Here is an 18,654-nt window from a genome sequence, read left to right as displayed (position 1 = left end):
CCAGCCATTCGGATACCACCGTCAATCTAAACGTTTATGGTATGTTCTTTAAATGTTAGAATGTTTACATCCATATTGGACTACAGTTTTGATAATTTCAGTTTGAATTTATATCTTTCAACAAAACTTCAAAATGCTTTGCGATAACTTACTTCCGACGTTAAATCAGAAAACAAAGAAGTGAAACAGGCTGGTAGTAAGAATAAATAATTTTACCTTACAGGGCTTTATTTGGAAGAACATTCATTTTTCCGAAAAGTAGTCCACTACGAACTCTTACTTATTGTCCAGGATATTATTTCAACAAGCCAAGCACAACGCATCACAAATTGAATCGATCCAATTATTAAAAATATCTAAAAACGCGAAAATTATGGTTCATTCCGAAAATCACAATGCTGGCAAGCATTACCGTCGCCCTTATATTCACAATACTATTTACCCCCTATACTAGTATATCCCCTTTATTGTTTTCCAGGCATTAAGACTCATCGAAAGTAGTTCAGCAGGCATATTTAAGTTTAAAACATTCTAATTCAATGTTAAAGATGACAGGAATAAGAAATAGTTATGTGGAGGTTTTTAAGAAATTTGCGCAAAATACGCGCCAGCATGTTATACGAAATTAGGTAAAAAACCCAAAATCGCCATATTCAGGTGCCTTAAAAACCATGTTAAAATTAAGTTAGAGATATGAAACTTTGCAGGGCGTCTAGACCTTGTCCAAATCGACTGTAAAAAAAATTTCATGTTTCAGGAGTATCGGGAAGTGGGTTTTCTGGAACTCCTGTTTTACAACAGATTGTCGTGAAGATCACAGTGCTGGCAAGCACGACCGGTGCATTTATTGTGGGTATACTATGTACCCCCTTTACTATTATACCCCCTTTGGTACACGTTACAAGCCTCTTTCGTGCACGCGAAGCGTGCACTCCGGCCGGAGGCGGCGGCCGAAGGCCGCCGCCTCCGGCAGGAGTTTTTCAGGCATTAAGACTCATCGGAAGTCGTTCAGCAGATTTATTTTTAGTTCAAAACATTCTAATTTGATGTCAAAGATGACAGGAATAAAAAATAGTTATGTTGAGATTTTTAAGAAATTTGCATAAAATACTCGCCAGCACTGTTATACGAAATTCGGTAAAAAACCCAAAATCGCCATATTCAGGTGCCTTAAAAACCATGTTAAAATCGAGTTAGAGATCTGAAATTTTCTAGGGCGTCTAGACGTTGACCAAATCGACTGCAAAAAAAGTTTCAGGTTTCAGGAACATCAGGAAGTGGGTTTTCTAGAACCCCTGTTTTACGACAGATTGTCGTGATATATACATATATATATATATATCAGGGATAGACGCTTTGCCAGTCAATTGTAGCCTGTATTTAATTGTCCATAGATTCAAAAGTATAAAAGATACAGCCATTTCCGACCACAGGTCTTGAGAATAATTGTTCACACTTTAGTTTACATTGTATAAACAAATTATTTGACGTCATGAACACCCCTTGATGACGTCATCAAGTTAACCGTTTTTAAAACTTGATTTTTGACAAAGTAATAACTTTTAAAAATGATTTTACACCATTAAAAAGTAATTGTATTCAAAATCTGAGGAAATTTTCACCTTAGATAATTGTTCAAGCATTCTGATAATCTACCGGAAAGTTTTTTTAGCTTGCTCCTTCATAAAGATATTCGTCATTGAAGTTTGTGCTTTTTTGAAGAATTATTTTATAAAAACGTCAATTTTGCGATTTAGTATTCTCTGGTGTTGGGCCATGCCTTGGGTTGTGGAGCTCAGTTCTGCTTCCTATAGGTATAAATTGTGCATTAGGCTAGTTTTAAAGTAAAAAATCGAAAAGTTGCACACGTGGGGACACGCCCAAATTGATAGAAAATTGCTAAAATCACTGAAAATTGCTGTTTTCGTCATTTTCTGTCAACTTTAGAGTGCCGTTGTGATTACAGTTCTTCTTGAAATACTTTGAAACTTTGCATGCTTATCAAACTATATATAAAACAATTACATGCAAAAATTTACGGCGATTCAATATTGGATGCGCACGCAACGTCCGCTCAAAGTTTGCACGTGCGAAAGGTGAGAATTTTGCTCATTCGTGATTTCCAACAAATTCTGCTTTGCCACGACAGTTTAATGTCATTATAAATGAATTTAATGCCAACTTGAATGAGTATTAAGTGGCATATTCAGTCAGTGATCGACCGATATGTTTACCTAAACACAAGGAAATGTTTTTAAAGGAAAAATTTCGAAATCGTTGAAACTTCCTCCTTATTAATGAAGACATCAGTTTATATTTCGACTTTATAAAGTACCCTGACATTATAATCAAAAAGAGATGATATTTGACCAAAACCCATAATCATGGGTAGAGTGGACCGCTGCCAGTGTCTCTCTTTCCCAAACAAAAGGAAATGATATTAATTTGATTGACCGTTCTCAAATGCAAAATGATACCGAGAATGAAATCGGTCGCTCGCTTTTCCCATTCATTTACAATTGTAATAGATTAAGAAGAACTACCCAAAGGCAGCTGTACTCGGCAATAAAGATTCAATAAACTTCAGCTAATTCAATAAGTAATAACTACCACCCTTACCCCGAAATACTAGATATCGACCCGAACGCAACCTAAAGAGATTTTTACAGCATCTGATTGATGTACCTAATCAATCGAAACTTATTACAATTCGTAAGCCGTGAATGAATGGGAAAAGCGAGCGACCGATTTCATTCTCGGTATCATTTTGCATTTGAGAACGGTCAATCAAATTAATATCATTTCCTTTTGTTTGGGAAAGAGAGACACTGGCAGCGGTCCACTCTACCCATGATTATGGGTTTTGGTCAAATATATAATATATATATATGTATGTATAGACGCTTTTTGCAGTCAATTGTAGCCTACATTTAAGTGTCCGTAGATTCGAAAGTATAAACGATACAGTCATCTCGAACCACAGGTTTTGAAGATAATCGTTTAAGCTTTAGTTTACATTGTATTGAAAAATAATTTAACTTCATCATCATCACTTGATGACGTCATCAAGTTAAGTGTTTTTAAAACTTGACTTTTGACAAAGTAACAACTTTTCAAATCGATTTTACACTATTAAGAAGTAATTTTATTCAAAATCTGAGGGCATTTTTACCTTAGATAATTGTTCAAGCATTCCGAAAATCTACCGGAATAGTTTCCTACCTTGCTCCTTCATAAAGATATTTGCTATTGAAGTTAGTGCTTTTTTGAAGAATAATTTTATAAAAACACAAAAGTTGTGAATTAGTATTCTCTGGTGTTGGGCCATCCCTTGGGTTGTGGAGCTCAATTTTGCTTCTTAAAGGTGTAAATTGTGTTATAGGCTAGTTTTAAAGTTAAAAATCGAAAAGTTGCACACGTGGGGACACGCCCAAACTGATTTAAAATAGCTAAAATCACTAAAAATTTTGATTTTCACGATTTTTATCAACTTTGGAGTCCCGTTGTGATCCAAGTTCTTTTTGAAATCTTCTGAAACTTTGCATGCTTATCAAACTATATATTAAATACCACTATGCAAAAATTTACGGTGATTCAATATTGTATGCGCACGCAACGTCCGCTCAAAGTTTGCACGTGCGAAAGGTGAGAATTTTGCTCATTCGTGATTTCGAATATATTCTGCTTTCCACGATATTTAAATGGCATTATATATGAATTTAATGCAAACTTGAATGAATAAATGTGCCATATTCAGTCGGTTATCGACAGATATACCTAACTAAACACAAGGAAACGTTTTCAAAGGCAGAATTTCGAAATCGTCGAAATTACCTCCTTGTTAATGAAGTTTCGACTGTGTAAATTATCCTGACATTATAATCAAAAAGAGATGATATTTGACCAAAACCCATAATCATGGGTATAGTGTACCGCTGCCAGTGTCTCTCTTTTCCAAACAAAAGGAAATGATATTAATTTAAGGAACCGTCCGCTAATGCAAATTGATACCGAGAATGAAATCGGTCGCTCGATTTTTCCATTCGATCACGGCTTACGAATTGTAATAAAGCTTATTGATTCGAAAAAGCGAGCAAAATACGCGCCAGCATGTTATACGAAATTAGGTAAAAAACCCAAAATCGCCATATTCAGGTGCCTTAAAAACCATGTTAAAATTGAGTTAGAGATCTGAAACTTTGCAGGGCGTCTAGACCTTGTCCAAGTCGACAGTAAAAAAATTCATGTTTCAGGAGTATCGGGAAGTGGGTTTTCTGGAACCCCTGTTTTACAACAGATTGTCGTGAAGATATATATGTATAGACGCTTTTTGCAGTCAATTGTAGCCTACATTTAAGTGTCCGTAGATTCAATAGTATAAAAGATACAGTCATTTCGAACCACAAGTTTTAAAGATAATCGTTTATACTTTACTTTACTTTACATTGAAAAATAATTTATCATCATCATCATCACTTGATGACGTCATCAAGTTAAGTGTTTTTAAAACTTGACTTTTGACAAAGTAACAACTTTTCAAATCGATTTTACACCATTAAAGAGTAATTTTATTCAAAATCTGAGGACATTTTCATCTTAGATAATTGTTCAAGCATTCTAAAAATCTACCGGAAAAGTTTCCTACCTTACTCCTTCATAAAGATATTTGCTATTGAAGTTAGTGCTTTTTTGAAGAATAATTTTATAAAAACACAAAAGTTGTGAATTAGTATTCTCTGGTGTTGGGCTATCCCTTGGGTTGTGGAGCTCAATTTTGCTTCTTAAAGGTGTAAATTGTGTTATAGGCTAGTTTTAAAGTTAAAAATCGAAAAGTTGCACACGTGGGGACACGCCCAAATTGATTTAAAATAGCTAAAATCACTAAAAATTTTGATTTTCACGATTTTTATCAACTTTGGAGTCCCGTTGTGATCCAAGTTCTTTTTGAAATCTTCTGAAACTTTGCATGCTTATCAAACTATATATTAAATACCACTATGCAAAAATTTACGGTGATTCAATATTGTATGCGCACGCAACGTCCGCTCAAAGTTTGCACGTGCGAAAGGTGAGAATTTTGCTCATTCGTGATTTCGAATATATTCTGCTTTCCACGATATTTAAATGGCATTATATATGAATTTAATGCCAACTTGAATGAGTAAAAAGTGCCATATTCAGTCGGTTATCGACAGATATACCTAACTAAACACAAGGAAACGTTTTCAAAGGCAGAATTTCGGAATCGTCGAAATTACCTTCTTGTTAATGAAGTTTCGACTAGCTGTGTAAATTATCCTGACATTATAATCAAAAAGAGATGATATTTGACCAAAACCCATAATTATGGGTAGAGTGTACCGCTGCCAGTGTCTCTCTTTTCCAAACAAAAGGAAATGATATAAATTTGAGGAACAGTCCGCTAATGCAAATTGATACCGAGAATGAAATCGGTCGCTCGCTTTTTCCATTCGATCACGGCTCACGAATTGTAATAAAGCTTATTGATTTGAAAAAGCGAGCGACCGATTTCATTCTCGGTATCAATTTGCATTAGCGGACTGTTCCTCAAATTTATATCATTTCCTTTTGTTTGGAAAAGAGAGACACTGGCAGCGGTACACTCTACCCATGATTATGGGTTTTGGTCAAATTAACATCGATTTTATTTGATTTAGTGTATACCAAAAATAATTATTTCAATAGCATTAACAATATTTGAATAGGGCAATGGGCATTCAGCGACTGAGAAATAATCCCCAACGTATGACTATGTGTACTGAACTTTGACCTCACCCCTTATATATCAATATTATTACTGCTTAGCGACTGCTTTTCTTGCTTACTGTATTAAAAATCGATGGAAAAATTATTTGCTAAAATTGTTAAAAAACAACCCGAAACGACGATAAAATTTCGACAATTTTAATAGATCAATAGATAAAGGAGCACTACCCGGAGGCAGCTGTACTCGGCAATAGCGATTCGATAAACCTCAGCTAAATATCCATTGTTTTTCAAAAGTTTAAAGGTATCTAATGATGAAGTATACTAGTTTCTGTAATAGTTTCTTAATACTTTAATAAGTTATTAACATTTATCTCTCTCAGTGGTCAGTTCAGATCCCAAGTTGGTCACTACTGCTGTTGATCAGACGTTCACCTGTACTATCGGAGAATTAGACGCAGGTGGAACCCCTGTTAATGTGGTCTGGAAGGATCCTGATGGTTTTGCAGTTTCTGTCTCCGATACCACCAACTACGTTGTCAGCCAAGGAAGAGTTGATGGTACCGGCCTCCAATTGGCAGAACTCACCATCAAGGCTGTCAAACTAGCTGGTTTTGCTGCTGAACCATCCTTCACATACAAGTGCTCGGTAACTTCGTCTCAGTACACAGACTCTCCTGCATCTACCGACTTAAATGTTGTAGCCAAAGTTCTGGAACTAGGTAAGATCCAAAAATTTATATTAACCTGGTAAACGTGTTATGGGTTAACATTTTGAACAATACGCTTCCTCTTGTATAAACTAAGTTCATTGATTTGCAGGTGTCAATAAGGTCAACACGCCACAACTTTTCGGTACAGAAGCAACGATATCTTGTACTGTAACTGGTCTGACGAAGGAACTAGACTCGATTGAATGGACCACTTCTAGCGGTATTCCAGTAACAACTAAACACGGTGGCTATACCGTTACTGATGGTGGGTTTATCACCACAAACGGTTCTCAAACTATCACCTTAACTATTCCTGGGACGCTCAACATCTTAAACGAGACCTATATGTGCCTCTTCACCTCTAACGAACATAAAGTTACAAACCAGACTGCTGCTGTCAACTCTCAAATCTACAGTGAGTATAATGACATTGATTATTATGAGTGTAGCCTTTCTGCATATTAATCAGAGTGAAAAAATTAGGGATGGGAAGTTTCTATATTTTATATGAGTAAGGGTAGATATGTATAGCTTTTTCCATGTCCAGTTTGAAAAATCATAATTTTTTAATTGTTTCAAGCTCATCAAATTTCCATAGATTTATCTCTACGACCAAATGGAGGATGCCGTGTCTTTACCGGATCGAATCTTACTTTGACCTGTCGATATTTTTCTACTGTCTTCAGCGAAGGAGTCTTCTCTTGGACTATCGACGGGAAGAAATGTGAAACTCGTGCCTGCAAGTATGCAATTAAACGATGATAATGTAATCAAATTTAAAAAGGCAACATTGGAAAATGAAAACATTCTAATTAACTTTTGTAACTTTTTATTTTGATAATTTCAATGGGAAATATACAATATTTTTTAATCAATAATATTTCAGGAACCCAGTGAACACAGGTTTAACGTCAACGTTGACACTGAGCATTGATAACTCTACTGATGGCGTCTGGGGTTGTTCATTCTCCAAAAAAAGCGGTGGTTGGTTCATTTTATTGAGTATTTAAAATTTAAAAATATTTAAAAATGTTTAAAAATATTTAAAATAAGCATATACTTTATCATATTTCATCAAAAAATTTAGGTACATTAGTAAGTGGCAATTTAATTTGTTGATTATCATCAGATGGAATAATGCAGAGCTATGACAAGTTGACTGTTGAGGGGGTCAGTACGAGTGGCAGGCAGACTCCTAACTCTGTATGGGGGACCGCTGGGACTACGTCTACAGTTACTTGTACAGTCTTAAACGGTCTTACATATTCTAATCTCTCCTACATACAGTACGTTTTATTTATTTCAGATAATGAGGCTGAAAAAGTCTAACAAATACATTTTTATATACTCAGCAATGTCAAATCTTAAAATTCCAGAAATAAACCTAAATATCATATAATATATCATAATCATTGACCATACTGTTGAACAGTTAAAATAGCAAATAAACCGAGTCATCTTTGTATGAAACTTACTAACCTGATTCCTAATAAAGGTGGCAACTAGACAGTAAGATTATCAGTGAGGAAGGAGTGACACTCAACAAGAACCACGAAATAGTGAAGTTTCACTCTGGCGGACAAAGTCCGGACAGCAACGAATATTACGTCTATAATCTCCTTCACTCATTCCCAGGATGCTGTAGGGAACCTTCAGTGCATAGCTATGTACAGTACAGGTTCGCTTTGCTTTTCATTTAATTTCACATCTTTTAATGCATAATACATATAATTATGTCTCATACAAAGTTGACGAATAAGAGGTCGCAAGTACAAAGATCGATGTCCTAAATGTAGTGGTGGAATGTTACCATTTGCGGGGACCTTTGGTTCCTTACACCACAGCCTAAATGAGCACCCGGACGGTTCTGTTCAATTGGGGCATAGGTCTTCTATTTTTACGAAAAATTAGGGAATTTAATAATTTAACTCACCAATAACGATTTATATCTACAGGACATGAGATAAAGACACCTAGTAGCAACCTGAATTTAATAACGCTTACATCGAACTCTGAGTTGATTTTGATAACCCCAACTGATGGGGCTGCTGTAACTTTCTCTACTTGGGCACAGTCCAAACCTTCAACTACCAACGTCCGATCTAAATCTGTTAGTATTCTCTGTGATATATCCTTATCCATTTGTAACTCAAGGGAGAGTTTGCTAGGACTTGTAGAATGTAGATATATAAAAGATCATTTAAATTTATATGACCAATTCACCGAAGGCTGAGTTTATTGAAGTGGGTTTTTTTTTTCAATTCAGGAGGAGGGGCAAAATAAAAATATGTTATGTATTTTGATTTTTTAGGGTATTCAACAAGAGATTATTCAGTCAACAGCGGAAAATACAACTGTAAATGGTGATGGGATACTGTTCAAAGAATCGATCAAATTCTTTAGGTACCTGATGAATTCATTTTTGCATCCTTTTTGTAGTTAGCGTTATTCAACAAAAATTTCAAAGTATGCGGACACTTATAAAAGAACTAATAGAAAACTTTTTCAGTTCAGGTTCGACACCTGCTACAGTGGAAACGAGGGAGAACCTCTTTAAAAAGAAATATTGGTACAACTACACCATCAATTCGGGGCTGCCTTCAGAACTTGTGATTTCCGGAAAAATTTTCGTAATAGGTTTAGCTTATTTTTGATACAATGTTTCCTCAATTCTGATATTTCTGAAAAATTTAGAAAGTTGATTTTCGATACCTAATAATGTTGGAAGTATTTCAACCTACAGATTTTTATAAAGGTATAAGTGCATAAGAGCCAGTTTCATACAAATCAACTAAGCATAGATGGAATGATTTGGTTTGTGACCATTGTTAGCACAAAGCGTTTTGGTCCCCCATTCCTGCTACTCAGTATTGCCTACTTCGAAGTAAAATGTTTCTAAGATTATAGATTGAGTTAAACTGACCCTGTTTTTCTAAAATCAGCCACTTACCATAATTATACAAATACTGAAAGGTAAATAAATTTGACTATATAATCATCATAGAAATTTGTTTCCTCGAATCTTGTTCCTAACTTTTCGCTTTGAAATCATTGATGAGATATTTCAATAGCCGCATCCTTTTGTGTTCACTGACCCGATATTTAACCAGGACAGACATTTGTTGACACATCCACCAAATGGACAAAGGTCGGAGGGAGGACCACACTGAATGCTTATTTCACAGCCTCTGAGACATCCAGTGTTACCGTGACCTGGCAGCAAAAGGGTAAGATTTGAAATCATATTTTTAAAACTTAAAAATCATCAGTTCACTCTGTCGGCATAAACTTAACTTATCACATTTACAAATTATAGTTCATCGCCAAGTAAGCTTTTGTATGCAGGCGCGGAGGGAATATGGCAAGATCTCGGAACAGGCGGTTACCACAACATCCGCTCAAAGATAAATGATAGGGGTGTGCTGAACGCTAACCTCATCATCGATAAGATAAAGGAATCCGATATAACAAGTGAATTAGAAAATTTCTTTTTAGTTATAACAAAGATTAATGTTCAAAATTCTAAAATTGATTTCGCACTCAGTCAAGCGACTTTACCTGGTAATATTATTCAAATTGGATTTATCTAGGAATATCGTTTTGGATATTCTTTAATGACTCATAAATTATCGTTGAATCAGTGTTCCTGTATATTTCAAACAGTTGGAGTCTTACCAAAGACTCCAAACATAACGTTTCACAGACTCATTTTAGGACAATTTTGAACATCAGGTGATTGGAGCCATTAATTTAGGAGCCAGGAGAACTGCTCAACTAGCTTTGTCTTTTGCACTACAATCTGATAATTTATTTGTTGGGAGACTAGGAAGGCCTAAAAAATGAAAATAAGTATAAATAATTTTTGAGAGCTGAATAAAATTAAAAATTTAGCAAAGTGCAACAATTGTTGGGCCAATCATAATCTATTTGTATCGGGATAGATGATGCTTCTGTTTGATAATAATAATAATATTATAATTATAAATTATAATTTACATTAAATTTATTGTGAAACAGTCCAAAAATTCCAGTATACAAGGCTCGGATTGAGATGTCTGGTTTCGAAGTGACGACAGATTTGATAACATTGAAAGCTGTCTCAGCCAATGTGCCAGTGGTCAAAGATCCTGTCTTTGAGGGCAAATCTGCATTTTTTCATGTAGCGATAACAGTTGGTCCCAAACCATTAATTGTGAAGTTAGTTCATGAACGTAAGTAATAAGTAACTAAATATCTTAGAATTTAAAAACTTAAAATTCTACTATTACTACTCATATCACTCATATCACTAGCAAGTTTTTTTGCCAGTCAAGCTGATGTCCAGTCATTTTTTTGAAGAGTGGTGATATTTAAAGCCAAGATTTTGATAGATTAGAAGGTTTTTTACACGTTTCAATCCTCAGAGAGTGGTAAAGAAGTGCAAATAAACTTATCGAGTATGACTTCAAGTCCTTTTGAAGTGAACCATGTTTTGAAGGATGTATTTTCCTGTGATGATGGGTCCTACTACTTCAAGTAATATTATCAACCTATTTAATCTTTATAAACATAAAGTGCCTTCATTTAATTAACCTTTTGATAGGCCCTCATAAGATAATCTCATGCATAATTTATAAACTAATAAGTGCGATTCTTTAAATTAAATAACTGTTTTCTTAGAATTACGTTTGAGACTGGACTACATTACAAAACAAGCAAGGTAAAGCTTGCGGTGAAAAGAATGTGTAGACCCCTCACAACACCACCAAACACAGTACTTACAGAGGTGATTATAATAGTCCTGATTTTATAATTAATTTATAATTATGCCATATAACATGTTTTTCTGACCTTACTAAAATAAATAGACACTAGACAGTCGATATATTAATCTGGGAGTGAGAAACAAAGTTAAATTCGGATAACAGTTATTACTTATTTAATGACGCAATATTCTTTCTGTTGTTAAAATTATTGTCAGTAATTTTGGTTTAATCTCAGGAGAAATTGGCCGGCTCAAGCAACTACAAGTTAAAAGTTACCTGTGCCGATGATGATCCGACATATGTGATAATGAGGTTTGATCGGACTGAGGCAACGTGCGATACCAAAACGGGAAAATGGGATCGCACTGATCTTACTCCCTGTTGCAGAACCATCGCCCCGACGGATGACTAGATTGCCTCTAGATTCCTTGAACTAAAATTGATTGTCCATGTGTAATGTGTATTGTGTACCATTGATTGCAATTTGCAGTGATCATAAGATGTGAACAAAGGGGATTGCTATGACTGATAAATTATGACTGCTCGTTTAATTGTTACAGTTGTTGGTTCAGTTATCAATTTAATTTGATTGAGTTTTGATATCTGTTTTTTTGTTTATTTCCTGTAGGAATAGACAACAAAGGTTTCTTGTTTCTTGTGTTTAATATTTAGTAATGGACTATTTTAATCGTAAAGACAATTACGAGGTTTAGTATAAGAGAATAACGTTATCCTATGTAATAAATGTATTGTTTTTGTATATTGGAGCTTTAGCCACAGCTAGGTTGGTCTGCACGGAGCCCCACAGTTTCAATTCCTTGTTTAACTAGCCGTACACTGTACAGCATGGATATCCACTGTGTTTACCAGGTTAGGCACATAACCAACACTACCCTGCCAAAGTCAGCTATATACAATGGTTTTCTCAAAAGTATTTCCTTGTATTTGACTTTCGTCAAGAAAGTACTGTTACTTTCGGTTCAGATGTTATATAAACTAGCCTTTATGTGGCCCGTAGGGCGGAGGAACAGCCACACACTTCTCACCCAGCTACGTATACAATGCATTGTTTTTGTATATTAGAGCTTTAGCCACAGGTAGGTTGGTCTGCACGGAGCCTCCACTACACTGTGTTCACCAGGTTAGGCACATAACCAACACTACCCAGTACCCTGCCATGTTACATGTCGATCGAGTTATCATTCAACAATAACTTTTGAATGTTTCTTTGTTTATCATAGGACCCGCATCCAGGAACATGCCAAATTTGTTGAACAATGTTATCATTTTATTGAGTTATTATATTATTGAATTATTACATTATCATATTTAATATTGAGTTTAAATTCTCATGAAGCTTAAAATTGGAAGTAGATTTAAGTGGATTTTTTTGCATGCTGATTTGGAGGCCATTAAAGCATTTGACCCAGTCAAAAAAGTTTCAGTTGTATATCTTTTACGGTTTTTGCAGAAAGTCGCGTTAAAGTTGATGCCGTGGTGTCAGTAAAATGGTACGGATCCATATATATCGTCTTGCTTTATAGTAAGATTAATGAATTTGAAGCTCCCAATCAGATCTTCTTTTTGTCATCTTGGTCGTCCCTGTTTACAAACCAAAAGACATACATCTACCAAAAAATACATTTTTGTGTTTAACAATAGCAAATAGTTCTAAAATGCAACTTACAAGGCTGACGTCCATTTTTTATTCGACCAGTGCTGAGCAAACCTAGTGTGTATTCAACCATGGCTCATGTAAATAACTTTGCAAATGTTACCATGGCAAATAAACGCACACACTAGATACCGTAGATCACACAATAACACGTACATTACTACGTAAGGACTCATAGGATTCATTTGGGTATAGGACTCAGTGGCGGAAGTCACTGCAGCGGTGTACAGTCCGGCGGAGGACGGTACAGCGGAGGCCGGTACGGCGGTACTTTCCAAAAAGGTTGGACGGAACAGCGGATCACATGACACCCACTTTACTTTGGACAGTACGGCGGCACTAGAAACTGTACCTATAAGATAGACCTAGCACTGCTAATATAACAAAATCGATTAGCTTAATAAAGTTCTATTTTCCTCTTTGTTACTTCGAAATTAATTTGGATAAAGTTTAACATATACATTGTGATTGCTAAGAACAGTTCTTGTTCCACTTTCTGGTTCGTATCAGATCGCGTCCGCTCTGCACAACGGTGGTTAAGCGAGTGCATGATGAGCTTGTTACGGTCATGAGATCTCATATCACTGCGCCGAGATGCAATGGGTAATAACAAGGGCATGAGAACACGTCACGAGGGATCGCATCCAGGAATCTGATCAACCATAGAAGAAGAGAGCTTGCTCAGTGAAGCGTAGATAATGATAGAGACGAACAGTATATAAAGCGGATCAAAGTTGAGGAGAGTATCTCATTAGCACTACCATCTCCAGTACTCCAACACTACAATTTGAGTACAACAGCTACAACGATGTTCGATGAAGATACGGTGAAGGTGGTCAGAGGGAGAACTGCTAACAGTCAGAACCTTCTACACCGTGGTTCCGCTACTCCAAAGATGGAAAGCCCACCATCTACAACTTCATCACAGCACTTCAGATGGAGCAGAGTTCAACAGATGGGAAGCACGCAGCTTACCTGGTCGGAGAGAACCCACCGAAGAGGAAGAAAGCTCACAGCGACAAGGACAGGAGGATTCACCGCATCGTGCAGAACTACCACTCTTACGAAGATGATGTCTTGACTTATTATTATGGAAGGGAGCACTGCGGAGTATAAGTCATCGGAAGATGAGGGAAAGATGGAGAACTTTACCCAACACTCACTTTAAACGAGTATTGAGACAAAAGTTCGCCAGATCAATCCCGAAACTTGGCAAAGAGAGCACAAGAACAGCAACACAATTCCTCACGGGACATTGTGAATTAAACTATCACATCAATAAGTACAAGCCGACAACTGTCCCTAAAACCTGTCCACACTGTCTCATGGAAGAGGAGACAATGAACCACTTTATTGGTCAGTGCCCGAAATGGTCTTACCAGCGAGGAGGATACTTTGACTCCTTCTACCTCAGTGTGACAGATATAGTGGACAAGTTCTCATTACCAAGGATCATCGGCTTCATACAAGCAACAAAACGTTTTACCAAATGTGGAGAGGACAAGGCTTAACCTTGCTTTCTTCACAGATTAACTTTACCGGGGTAAGCACAGGGCTTCAATGCTCTATCTTATAGTGGTTTTGATCTATTCCTTAGTAGTAAAGACCACCGCCCCCTACGAAGAAGAAGATGTCTTGACTTACCTGGATCTGCTCAGAAGTGTTGATGACTGAATAAGCTGTTTTAATATGCTAAATCAAGGAATAAAAAGCTTGCCAATCTGAACATGGGGTATCACAAGAGGCAGGAGCGAGCAGGAACTACATATCGGAGGATCACATCTTCACAAATAATCACAACAACAATCACCACAGCAATAACGGTTCCCAGATGGATCTACAGGGGTCCACTCTTCTTCTGTCATCCCAGACGTCGTCTCTCTCTCTCTGTTTTGGTCAACGGTTTCTGGCCTCCTAGTGAAGAGGGAGGCCTTCTCGCCGTGCCCACAGAGTGTGACTCCTGCTAGCCACACTCCAGGACTCCTTATATACAAAAACATAGAATAATAGATATCAACGCAACAGACCTCTGGAGTCTCGAAGCTGTTACTACCTTGCTCAGAGCAAACCCACTTCAGATGTTCTTCTTTGGCGGGCAGGCGAGGGACTTCCGAGCATGGTCCACACCTGAATATGTGTCACTATCTGAGATAGTCCTGTGTGGGTCTAGTGTATGATTGTTTATGAACCTTGGTGTATGTCCTAGATGCTTATCCAAATAGATCGTCTCTGTCAAACCTTGTTGACTGTTCCACGAATTTGATAATGTGGTCGAGTTTACTATTGATGAGTTCCTCAATTGTTAGGATGGGTTTACCAAATATCCTCATTCTAGTTGTCATCAGCTGGATGCATTCACATAGGAAGTGTTGTGATGTTTCTGCTTCCCCTGGGCAGTGTTCACAGTCTTGTGTTTCGAAATTGGAGTTGTTTGCTACCGTCTGGAAGTATGCTAGTGGGCTGTGTCCTGATAGTAGCCATGTTAGCCATCTGATGTGAGCACCTGTGATGTTAATTTTCTTGTACCTGTATTGTTGAGGAAAAATGTTAGTGGGGTTTTTCCTTTATCACTGAGTGCCACCTGTTTATACTTCTAGATATGGAGATTGAAGAGGTAATCTTTTATTTGGGTGTTGATTATAGTTCTTTACCGTATACTCCTTCATGTCCTGGAACAAAGTTCTACTCGATGAGAAAACCTAGCGAGTTGAGTTGGTCTGAGATGTTCAGAACGAACCTGGAGTTAAAATTGGTGCTGTTAAGGGCTTAAGGGCTTTAAATGCAGCCTGGGAATCTGAGAGGAATTTATGTTTGATTGAGATCCTAAGTTATCATTAGTCCAGATACTTGCCATGTATAACGCAAATAGCGGGTACGATTTCCTCAATGAACCTGAAGAAGGAATATCTGTCCTGAATTGATACCATGTAACGTCGAGCTTAAAAATGAATCAAAAGTTCGAGTAAATCGTTAAACGTTGTATGTCCTATTTGCATCCCCTAAGCATTGCATTGATGTTTATTCCTGGTCCGGTAAGCTTTGCGTCTCAGAAATAAAGAGGTCCACTATGCTTTAATGAGCTAAGCTGTCCACCAGGGTACTGTAGATCTAAGGGTTCCCCGTGTAATGGGGCAGGCTGTGATAAAGCATCTCTGCAGGATGTCCGAGATGAACTGATTCGAGTGTTGAGAACTTCCGCTGTAGAAACTGAATAGAACCAGAAAGGATGTCAGTCAAACTCTGCTGCTACTAGATGATTGTAGAGCGTCCAGTCACACTTCAATAAAGAGTGTGGCAAAGCTAACCTGGTCCCCTGAAAAGTGGTTACTGGAGGAAGAAGTTCCAGGAATTCTCGTTATCAGTGTGTCCTCGTAGTCAGAGTTGAAATCCCTAATTCTGTCTTATCACGAGCCTGTGTCTAGCGTGTGTCAGCCCTTACGCATTAGCTGTCTTAACTGAAAAGACCTGAAAAGTGGTTACTGGAGGGAGAAGTGCCAATACTACTCATCATCAGTGTGTCCTTGTAGTCAGGATGAGCGAATTGGAATCCCTAGCTCTGTGGTGGGTGACTTCGATGGGACCTGAAAGCTGAAAGAGAATTTCCTGGTGATTTAATAGCTCTTAGAGCTAGGTATCTGTGTCTAACGTATCGTCATTTGTGTGTGTACTATCTTGTAACCTGATATCTGAAAGAGAAATTTCCTGGTGCTTGGTAGCTGTTATTGTTGACTTCCTGGTTCTCATGGGAACTTTGAGTTGGCAAGTCCCAACCTTAGTACTCAACAAGAGAGCACACCACCCGTTAGTGCCAACCAGGCCACACCACGTGGAGGTTCGGAGAGGATTTCGTGACCCCCCCCCCCAGACGTCGTATTAACGGGAACAATCTTTCTTGCAATCGCCTATCAGCAATTTAACAGTGCAGTAGCATGTGTCTTGAGAGCATCCTACAAATGTGTTGTTGCATGTCACTTGGAGTTGTAACAGTCATGTGAATGAGGATCACACAAGAAGCAGTGATCACCAACAGTTGGGTAGTATACAGAGATTTTATTACATTAAACACCTGATCCTCTTAAATCATCACCATAAGGAGATCATCACAAGAGGAGGGTTACATGAACCTCCTCATTGTTCACTTAAGCTCTCATGCTGGATCAACACCAAAAAGTTACTGTCTATGGTTCTATACAATAAGAGACAGTATCTAACTGGCAGTGGGGTAGGGCTGTTAAACAGGTTAGTAACTTTGTCTGTATCATCATTAGTGGATAGGTTTGTTTACTAGAGTCGAAACCTTACTATGAAAAGAGATTGACCCCAAAATAGGTGGATGGCCTGCGGATGGTACTAGTACTACTGCAGCTCTTGTGCTGGATTGAAGATCAACGCAAAAACACCGCCAGTTTATTTAAAATTGTGTACAACCTTGTGTACAATATCGATCATACTTTTAAATCCAGAAATATAATTATAATTCCAACAACATGCAGTAACATGTGTACTGTAATATTCAACACTGTGTTAATTTAATCCAAAATATTCAATAACTATATTATGTTCATTATTCAACTTAACAATAGTTAACAACGGTTAAAGTTCAAGAATCTTTTTGACAATATTTTTATTCTCGTTCATTATCTTGTTGACATCAGATAGACTTGTAGTTGTAATAACTGCATCCAATAGAGCTCGTTCTTCCAAATTCACAACCGTGGCGATGTCTTGCCTAGAGTGGCGATGTCTTGCCTAGAGTTATTGAGTCGCTGCTTCAATGTCTCAAATATTTCATTTCTCATTATATAACAGGATAAAATGTCAAAACGTTTGTCTTCCTCCTTACATAACTTTCTTTGTGACAGAACGTCTAAAGTTTTGATAAATTTCGACATCTTCACCTTTTTGTTTATTTGTTTGATTGCTACTCCTTTCCGCTTACATTTTTGTTGGCACAGGGAGTCAGAGTGTAGCTTATCTCTACTTGTCATATGATCAGATTCTGTTATTGACTCATCATCAACACTTGCTACTTCAGAGTTAGAACTGTCTTGATAATATTCTTCAGATATTGTTGTATCATGGCGTCTGAGTATTCAGGATTATCCCTTTTTACATCAGTCACATAAGCTTTTGACGGTGGGTGGTTGATAGAACTTGTGTGTGATTCTCCCTTCTTCCGACGATACCGACTTTTGTGTGACACGAAGACAGACTTTACTTGTTTGCGAATTGTTTATCGCAGAGAGGACAAAACACCGACATCTCTGATTGAAATGGATTTCCAACCGTGTTCTCTTATATACTTGGGGACTGATCAGAAATTTACTCAAACATCGCTCAATTTTGCTTGAATGTTGTTTTGATATTGTTCAGTCTTGTTGCATCGTCACCAGTTCTAGACCCTGGAATGTTTTGCGTGATGTTTTATGAAAATTAGCACTGTTACAAAATGATCATTATATAATTCAAAAGGGAAAACAGATTCGGTTGAATAAACTGAAAACTGTAGCTGGGATTTGCTTCAATCTGTAATTACCTGGTTTTTTTATATTTTTTTAAAGAGAGGCTGGGCATAGAAAGCCCACTGGAGGATAGCATTAAGATGCTTTGCCTACCTCTGGGGCATGCATCTCGTGAAGGTGGATAGTTCTCCCTAGCCAGAGTCTCAAACGTAGAGCTCCTAGCTGGAGTTCCACTACATGGTTTATGTCCGTAATGAGTAATACTGTATCGTGAAAGGATTAACGGTAACGTGATTGGATCACTATCTGTTATTGACCCCTGTAAATTTTGT

General features: G+C 37.2%; 2 protein-coding genes across 2 annotated transcripts in view; one reads left to right on the top strand and one right to left on the bottom strand.

Annotated features, from left to right (window-relative positions):
• LOC134818550 (uncharacterized) overlaps window positions 1–1,487 on the bottom strand; it is a 65,471-nt gene extending 63,984 nt beyond the window's left edge. Inside the window, exon 1 of the mRNA XM_063828165.1 lies at window positions 1,477–1,487. The gene's annotated coding sequence lies outside the window, so the exon portion shown is untranslated. The remainder of the gene's footprint in view (window positions 1–1,476) is intronic.
• A 5,200-nt stretch (window positions 1,488–6,687) lies between these two features.
• Window positions 6,688–12,515, top strand: LOC134818548 (uncharacterized). The gene is made up of 14 exons (XM_063828161.1): window positions 6,688–6,855; window positions 7,039–7,183; window positions 7,327–7,424; window positions 7,570–7,726; window positions 7,936–8,118; window positions 8,396–8,550; window positions 8,752–8,843; window positions 8,950–9,077; window positions 9,551–9,667; window positions 9,786–9,911; window positions 10,472–10,651; window positions 10,844–10,955; window positions 11,100–11,205; window positions 11,421–12,515. The coding sequence occupies exons 5-14, from the start codon at window positions 8,106–8,108 to the stop codon at window positions 11,595–11,597; spliced, it is 1,206 nt and encodes a 401-aa protein (XP_063684231.1). The 5' UTR covers window positions 6,688–6,855; window positions 7,039–7,183; window positions 7,327–7,424; window positions 7,570–7,726; window positions 7,936–8,105; the 3' UTR covers window positions 11,598–12,515.
• The last annotated feature ends 6,139 nt before the right edge of the window (window positions 12,516–18,654 follow it).

This window comes from Bolinopsis microptera, chromosome 7, assembly GCF_026151205.1.
Source record: "Bolinopsis microptera isolate Bmic1 chromosome 7, MBARI_Bmic_1.0, whole genome shotgun sequence".
Lineage (NCBI taxonomy): Eukaryota > Metazoa > Ctenophora > Tentaculata > Lobata > Bolinopsidae > Bolinopsis > Bolinopsis microptera.
This window is presented reverse-complemented; position numbering and strand designations above follow the sequence as displayed.

What these genes read in the sequence shown, in the direction of transcription:
- LOC134818548 (XM_063828161.1), top strand. An exon ending in CGGAAAAATTTTCGTAATAG is followed by an intron (nt 9,078 to 9,550) that starts GTTTAGCTTATT and finishes ATATTTAACCAG; the next exon opens with GACAGACATTTGTTGACACA. An exon ending in GATGGGTCCTACTACTTCAA is followed by an intron (nt 10,956 to 11,099) that starts GTAATATTATCA and finishes CTGTTTTCTTAG; the next exon opens with AATTACGTTTGAGACTGGAC.